Below are 7,867 nucleotides of genomic sequence, written 5' to 3' on the forward strand. Positions count from 1 at the left end.
CCCACTGAGTGTGTCGCGATAGCTCTCAGTCGATATCGGGAGACACTGCCGGGGCACCGTAAGGAACCTGGTGCTCCTACAACTAATTTTTTTTCAAATGATAGAAAACGCGACTACGTACTCGTATAGCAGTAGATATAGGGGAATTCCTATTATCTACTTCTATTGATGCACTCGTATCGTGTGAAATATTATGTAGTTCTACGTTTTGTTCGAAAGAACGAACACTTAATTCTAATTAATTTTATGATGCGCGTATGTGACATCGATATAATTTAGAGAATAGATGGATGAATATATTTGGGTAGGATTTGACTAAGAGAATAATAATATCGGGCCAAAACAACTACTACTAATATTATTATAAGTCTCGTGCACATGTACAGACAGACTGACGTGTTAGCGTAACACATGTTTAGCTGCTAGGTGTCCGGACAGGTGAAATTAACGCCGTAAACATCTGGCTTTACTTGCCTGTGCGGTGGGGTGGGCCTATATAGCGCACTGTCCAAACATCTCATCTGACTCTCGGCTGTCGGCAGAGTCGAAATGATGCTACGGTGTCGTAGCGGGCACATCATGGCGTGCATTGTTCACGAACTAAGTCGCATGAGTTTTTGAAAGTGTTCGTGTATCATGACTGAATTAATGAATTCGGTTTTGTGCGCAAACAGTCATGCTATCCGAACCCCACGGTATGCCTAGATACAATAAAGAGCAGCCGGCGAGGTGGAGAAGCGGGGAGGGCCTGTACGTACGCACGTGGATTAGGTTATGTATTGTAAAGAATACATCCTAGGCAAGCTAGTTACCTTCTCGAGTTATAATATTGATTATATATTACCGAGACAAGCGTAATATACGCTACTCCCCCCTATGTCCGTCATGTAACCATATACATCCACCATCATACTTCACCCTAAATAGTAATAGGTGACATGCTAACATACCTGGTGCGCGTTTGCATACGAGTACGCCACCACGCTCACACGACACTCCGGCACTCGTCTGAGATTGCGGTGTGTTTTTTGTATTTCATCTTCAGTTCTTTAGTTCTGGCTTCTCGATCTTGATCTCTCACTTCGCCAGTTAATTCGCGTCGACTCCCTTCCTCTCCTCTCGCCCGTTCTCTCTCTCTCTCTCTTCTCTCTCTCCTGCCGCCGAGTCCCTCCTCTCTCTCGTTGCCATCCCTCCCCTCTCTCTTCCTCGCTTTCTCTCCTGTCCGTCCGAGCCATCTCCACGCTAGTACTCCTCTCCTCGCCGTCGCCCCGCTCAGGGTATTCATGATGCTCGCTGATCTCGTCCTTCTCTCTCGTCGTGCTCTCGTCCTCTTCTCTCCTCTCAGTGGTGCGTGCGTGTGCGTGCGCGCGTACGTGCGTGCGTGTATAAATAAATAAATAGTATATCTATAAGATATGCTATAATAATAAGTAATATATAATTATTATTTGTTTACAATTTACCCATTTGTATTATAACGTGGTATCGCTATCAGCGTTTGAATCAGAGAAAGGGGGAGGTTCAGAGAAAGAGAGAGGGAGGTTCAGAGAAAGAGAGAAGGGAAAAGACAGGTGAAAGTAGGGAGAGAGAAAGAGACACAGGAAGACAGAGAAAGAGAGACGGGAGGGAAAGAAAGTTAATATATACAGCCCAGGGGCGGATCTAGGGTGGGGCCCGGGGGCAAATTTTTTTTCCCCACTTGAGTTCCGGACCACAGCCAATCAGCGCACTCCATTCACTCGACTTCCTCGAAGCAACAATGTAAATTGAATACCTCCTATCAATATCCCTAACCCTAACCCTAACCCTAACCCTAACCCTAACACGTACACGTACACGAACCCTAACATTAAATATAATCCAACCATTTATATAAGAACCATTTATTACAAAACACTATCTATGGTGGGTCCGGAACTCAAGTGGGAAAAAAAATTTTGCGGCCCTGAGGGTCCGGACCCCCCTTTAATTTCAAAATGCCCTAACAAAATTTAAAAAAAAATTTCTGCTAAAAATGTGGAATTCCATCTTGCATTCTAGACATCAAAATTACTGCTCAGATGCTCTCAAAATGCACCAATTAAAAAAAATTCTCCTTGCCTCCCATGTCCCTCGCTCAGCTTCCTTCTTCTACCGCCCCCAGCTATCTTTCCTGCCGCCTTTCCTCAGTCTCCGATCCCCTCTCCTCCGCAGCAAGCTATATTTTGAAGTTTGCCTCAGACGGCACTGCACGCCTAACGAGGTGCGCGCGCATGCGCAATATCTCCCGAGAGAAATCGTATTTTGCAAAGATTATGCATTTAAAATAAAGAGGAGTTATCCTAGCATAGATTTATATGACATTATTCCATCTGTAGATAACATTTACGAAATAGGAGGAAGACCTTGCATGTAAGGTCCCGGCTGCGTATACCAGCCAGTACACAATCTGGCTACGTTAGTGTGTTAGCGCATGCGCAATATCTCACAAGAGGAGTTATGTTTTGTGATGAATATGCATTTAAAATGGTTTGGGGGTACCTCAGCATAGATTTCCTTAATAAACCTTTATCAGTAGACCTGTGAAGGGGAGAGGGAGAGGGAAGGGGGAGTGAGAGAATGAACTGGCGAGCTGGAGAGATCAAGATCGAGAAAGCCAGAACGAAAGAGAGAGAGAGAATACAAAACACCGACCCAATCTCAGAGCAGTCCGGATTTCTTGACTTCTACTGTATGCAACCCGCCACCATGTATGTTAGGATTGTTAGCTATGACGTATTTAGGCCTATAATATACTTTTTTATTATATTTTTTACATGATACAATAATACATATTAATTACGCTTTCTGGTAATATAAATCATATATAATCGAGAAGGTAACCTAGCTGTGGCTAGGTGGATGTTATTCTTTAGAATACATACCAATCGCACGTACGGTACGTACAGCCTCCGCAGTCTCTTCGCACCGCCCGGCTGTCTCTTGATTTACTACATACCGTCGGATAGCAACTGTTTGCACAAAACCAATTTCATTTAATTCATGCATGATACACGAACACTTTCAAAAACTTCAGCGACTTGTTCGTGAACAATGCACGCATGATGGTGCCCGCACGACCACGTGCATCAGTTCGACTCTGCGACAGCGAGAGAGTGAGAGTGAGAGTGTTTGCTGACGTGCGCTATATAGGCCGGCCACCCGGCCACCTGCCACAGGAAGTAGAAGCCAGAGTGTTTTACCGGGTTTAATTTGACCTGGTCGCGGACAGAGTAGCAGTAACATGTGTGTACGTAAAGCAGTCAGTGTCTGTACATGTGCACGTAGACTTATTGAAGTAATATTAGTAGTAGTTGTTTTTGGCGATGATGTTATTATTCTCTTTAGTCAATCCGTGCCCAAATATATTCATCCATCTATTCTAAATATATCTATGGTCACATAGACGCCGCATCATGAAATAAATTATGAATTAAGTGTTCGTTTCTTTTCGAACAAAACGTAGAACAAACATAGATATTTCACACGAACATGCATCACATAAGAAGTAGATAATAGGGAATTCCCTATTATCTACTTCTGATCACATGTTACGTAGTTCGCGTTTTCTAATCATTGAAAAAAAATTATTGTGTGGTAGACCATGTTCCTTACGTGGCGAGTGTCTCCGAATGACGTCATATCGCGACATCATCTCATTATGAATTAGGAACTTCAATGAAGTGTCAGACATGTAAATATAGTGTGTTTTTATATATCTATGGTCCATTCACTGAGCTCTATCTAACAACTGGAGGGCGCATGTTAATGTGTGATGAAATAGTGATATTCTGAGTGTGTGGGTGTGTGCGTGAGTGTGCGTGCGTGCGTGTGCGTGCGTGCGTACGTGCGTGCGTGCGTGCGTGTGCGTGCGTGCGTACGTGCGTGCGTGCGTGTGCGTGCGCGCGTACGTGCGTGCGTGTATAAATAAATAAATAGTATATCTATAAGATATGCTATAAATAATAGTATATATAATTATTATTGTTTACAATTTACCCATTTGTTATTATAACGTGTATCGCTATCAGCGTTTGAATCAGAGAAAGGGGGAGGTTCAGAGAAAGAGAGAGGGAGGTTCAGAGAAAGAGAGAAGGGAAAAGACAGGGATGAAAGTAGGGAGAGAGAAAGAGACACAGGAAGACAGAGAAAGAGAGACGGGAGGGAAAGAAAGTTAATATATACAGCCCAGGGGCGGATCTAGGGTGGGGCCCGGGGGCAAATTTTTTTTTCCCCCTTGAGTTCCGCGACCACAGCCAATCAGCGCACTCCATTCACTCGAACTTCCTCGAAGCAAACAATGGTAAAATGAATACCTCCTATCCCTAAACCCTAACCCTAACCCTAACACTAACACGTACACGTACACGAACCCTAACATTAAATTATAATCCAACCATTTATATAAGAACCATTTATTACAAAATCACTATCTATGGTGGGTCCGGAACTCAAGTGGAAAAAAAATTTTGCGGCCCTGAGGCGTCGGACCCCCTTTAATTTCAAAGTGCCCTAACAAAATTTAAAAAAAAATTTCTGCTAAAAATGTGGAATTCCATCTTGCCTTCTAGACATCAAAATTACTGCTCAGATGCCTCTCAAAATGCACCAATTAAAAAAAATTCTCCTTGCCTCCATGTCCCTCGCTCAGCTTCCTTCTTCTACCGCCCCAGCTATCTTTCCTGCGCCTTTCCTCAGTCTCCGATCCCCTCTCCTCCGCAGCAAGCTATATTTGAAGTTTGCCTCAGACGGCACTGCACGCCTAACGAGGTGCGCGCGCGATGCGCAATATCTCCCGAGAGAAATCGTATTTTGCAAAGATTATGCATTTAAAATAAAGAGGAGTATCCTAGCATAGATTTATTATGACATTATTCCATCTGTAGATAACAATACGAAATAGGAGGAAGACCTTGCATGTAAGGTCCCGGCTGCGTATACCAGCCAGTACACAATCTGGCTACGTTAGTGTGTTAGCGCATGCGCAATATCTCACAAGAGGAGTTATGTTTTGTGATGAATATGCATTTAAAATGGTTTGGGGGTACCTCAGCATAGATTTCCTTAATAAACCTTTATCAGTAGACCTGTGTTTATAATTTGGAGAGCGCCCTAGCATGTAGGATACAAAACACCTACATTTTGCCCTCGCGTCCTTCCATTTGCTTCCCCTGTCCCTCGCTCAGCCTCCTTATTTATTTACCGCCCAGCTATTTTTTCTGCGGCCTTTCCTCTGTCTCCCATCTCCTCTCCCCCGCAGCAAGCTATATTATGAAGTTTTCCTCAGACGGGACTGCACGTCTAAAACGGTGCGCGCGAATGCGCAATATCTCCCGAGAGCAATCATATTTTGAAAAGATTATGCATTTAAAATAAAGAGGAGTTATCGTAGCATACATTTATATGATGACATTCTATCAGTTGACATCATTTAAGAAATCGGAGGAAGACCTTGCATGTAAGGTCACCGCTGCGTATACCAGCCAGTACACAATCTGGCTACGTTAATGTGTTTAGCGCATGCGCAATATCTCACAGAGGAGTTATGTTTGTGTGAGAATATGCATTTAAAATGGTTTGGGGGTACTCAGCATAGATTTCCTTAATAAACCTTTATCAGTAGACGCTGTTTTATAATTAGGAGAGCGCCCAAGCATCTAGGGTACAAAACACCTACTTTATGCCTCGCGTCCTTCCCTTGCGCCCCCTGTCCCCTCGCTAGCTCCTTCTTCTTTTACCGCCCCCAAATATCTTCCCTAACCGCATTTCCTCAGGCTCCCAATCCCCTCTCCCCCTCAGCAAGCTATATATATTATGAAGTTTGCCTCAGAAGAAACTGCACGCCCTAACACGGCCGCGCGGGCATGCGAAATATCTCCGAGAGAAGAAATCGTGTTTTGCAAAGATTATGCATTTCAAATGAAGAGGAGTTATCCTGCATAGATTATATAATGATGACATTCCAGTCAGTTGACATCAATTTAAGAAATCGGCAGGAAGACCGTTGCATGTAAGCTACCCGACGCTGCGCTACTTAATTTTTACCAGCCAGTACACATTTTGCTACGTTAATGTGTTAGCGCATTGCTCAATATTCTCACCAAAGGAGTTTATATTTTGTGATGGATATGCATTTAAAATGGTTAGGGGGTATCTCGGCATAGATTTCCTTAAAAAAAACCTTTATCAGTAGGCCGCTGTTTATAATTAGGAGAGCGCACTAGCATGTAGGCTACAAAACACCTACTTTATGCCCTCGCGTCCTTCACCTTGCCTCCCCGGTGACCGTCCCTCGCTCACTCTCCTTCTTCCTCAACCGCCCCCAGCTATCTTCCCTGCCGCATTTCCTCAGTCTCCAATCCCTTCTCCCCCTCAGCAAGCTATATTATGAAGTTTGCCTCAGACGGCACTGCACGCCTAACACGGTGCGCGCGCATGCGCAATATCTCCCGAGAGAAATCGTATATTTTGCAAAGATTATGCATGAAGAGGAGTTGCGTGCGTGCGTACGTGCGTGCGTGCGTGCGTGCGCTGCATCAATATATTTGTTTATAATATGTTGAGTGATGTGAGGTTTTGATCGAATTTTTGAGATTCTATCAAGTTTAGATCATATACAACTATCGATTAAAAACGACGCAGAATCACAGTTGTTAGTCAGTTTCGACCACCGGTAAATTAGTTTATTTAATTTAAAACGACACATCCTCACAGTATACATAATAACATAATATAACTAAGATTCTTTCGTTGCGTAATCCACGCGTAGAACACGTTAAAATCCACCTACACCCTCGCGCGCAAAAAACAATCGTATACACTCGTCATTGTTCACGCGGTGCAATTTACATAAAAAATAAAGATAACTTAAAAACGAATGCTCTATTATCAGCATATTAAACAATATTTCAAACAATAATTCGGTGATCAATCGCTGCCGCTCGTACACGCTGACGACTCTATCCTGGTTTGGAGACGGCGCTGCATAACCCGCGGGTGCACTGTCGCACCACGGCGTTCGGCAAACTCATTTTCTCGGATTTCCATTTAAATAAAATTAATGCGCAAATAAAAAGTTGACGAGAGATTCAGCGAAGCGTCGATCTGTTTCAATACATCACTCAGCACATACGTCACACATTTCTGACGTCACACAGTTTTTATGCCTCGAGATGACTCAAATATAAACACATTACACGGGCAAAATACAGCGGGTGCACGCTTCACGTAGAATCGTGGTCAGCGGAAAGGTCATGTTAGATGAGGTCAAAGGGCAACGTTCTCGACCGAATCAGTCTGCTTCAGGTAGTCATCGATATACGACTCGAATTCCTGCAATTAAAAAATCAGTAGCTAAATAAAATACTAATCAATCAATAAATAAATCAAAGGTCAATCAATAAATCAAATAGTCGAACGATAGATCGCCCTGCTTTAATCTGTTCGTGTTCTATAGACTATATAATATGCTGTCGAGAGATCAGATCTTCGAGCGCGCGTGGAGATCTCGCATGTGCTCAGTAATTAATACTGCATGAGCTGTCTGTAATGTTATCAGGAGTGAATAATAATAGATTCTACCCTAATAAAAGATAATAGATAAATATCTCATATAATAGATATATATAAACTTAATAGATAAATAATAGATAATAATCTAGATAGTGATCTATTATTTATTCACTCTTAATGTTATTATAATTATACAGAGGCGAAACTCGACGGAGCGAGCAGTTGTAAGCAGCTAGCGTCATGCACTTATAGGTTACATTCTATAACGGCGTTTATTCTTAGACACATACAGTTAAATAAAAGAAAAACGAGTGCGGGAGATAGGCAGAGAGAGAGA

General features: G+C 42.9%; 1 protein-coding gene across 1 annotated transcript in view; it reads right to left on the reverse strand.

Moving 5' to 3' along the window:
- Positions 1 to 6,671: 6,671 nt before the first annotated feature.
- LOC106807140 overlaps positions 6,672 to 7,867 on the reverse strand; it is a 31,893-nt gene continuing 30,697 nt past the window's right edge. Inside the window, exon 6 of the mRNA XM_014809403.1 lies at positions 6,672 to 7,350. Within this exon, the coding sequence (XP_014664889.1) occupies positions 7,285 to 7,350 (66 nt within the window). The 3' untranslated portion in view covers positions 6,672 to 7,284. The remainder of the gene's footprint in view (positions 7,351 to 7,867) is intronic.

The sequence above is a fragment of the Priapulus caudatus genome, unplaced genomic scaffold (genome assembly GCF_000485595.1).
Source record: "Priapulus caudatus unplaced genomic scaffold, Priapulus_caudatus-5.0.1 Scaffold197, whole genome shotgun sequence".
Taxonomy (NCBI): Eukaryota; Metazoa; Priapulida; class Priapulimorpha; order Priapulimorphida; family Priapulidae; genus Priapulus; species Priapulus caudatus.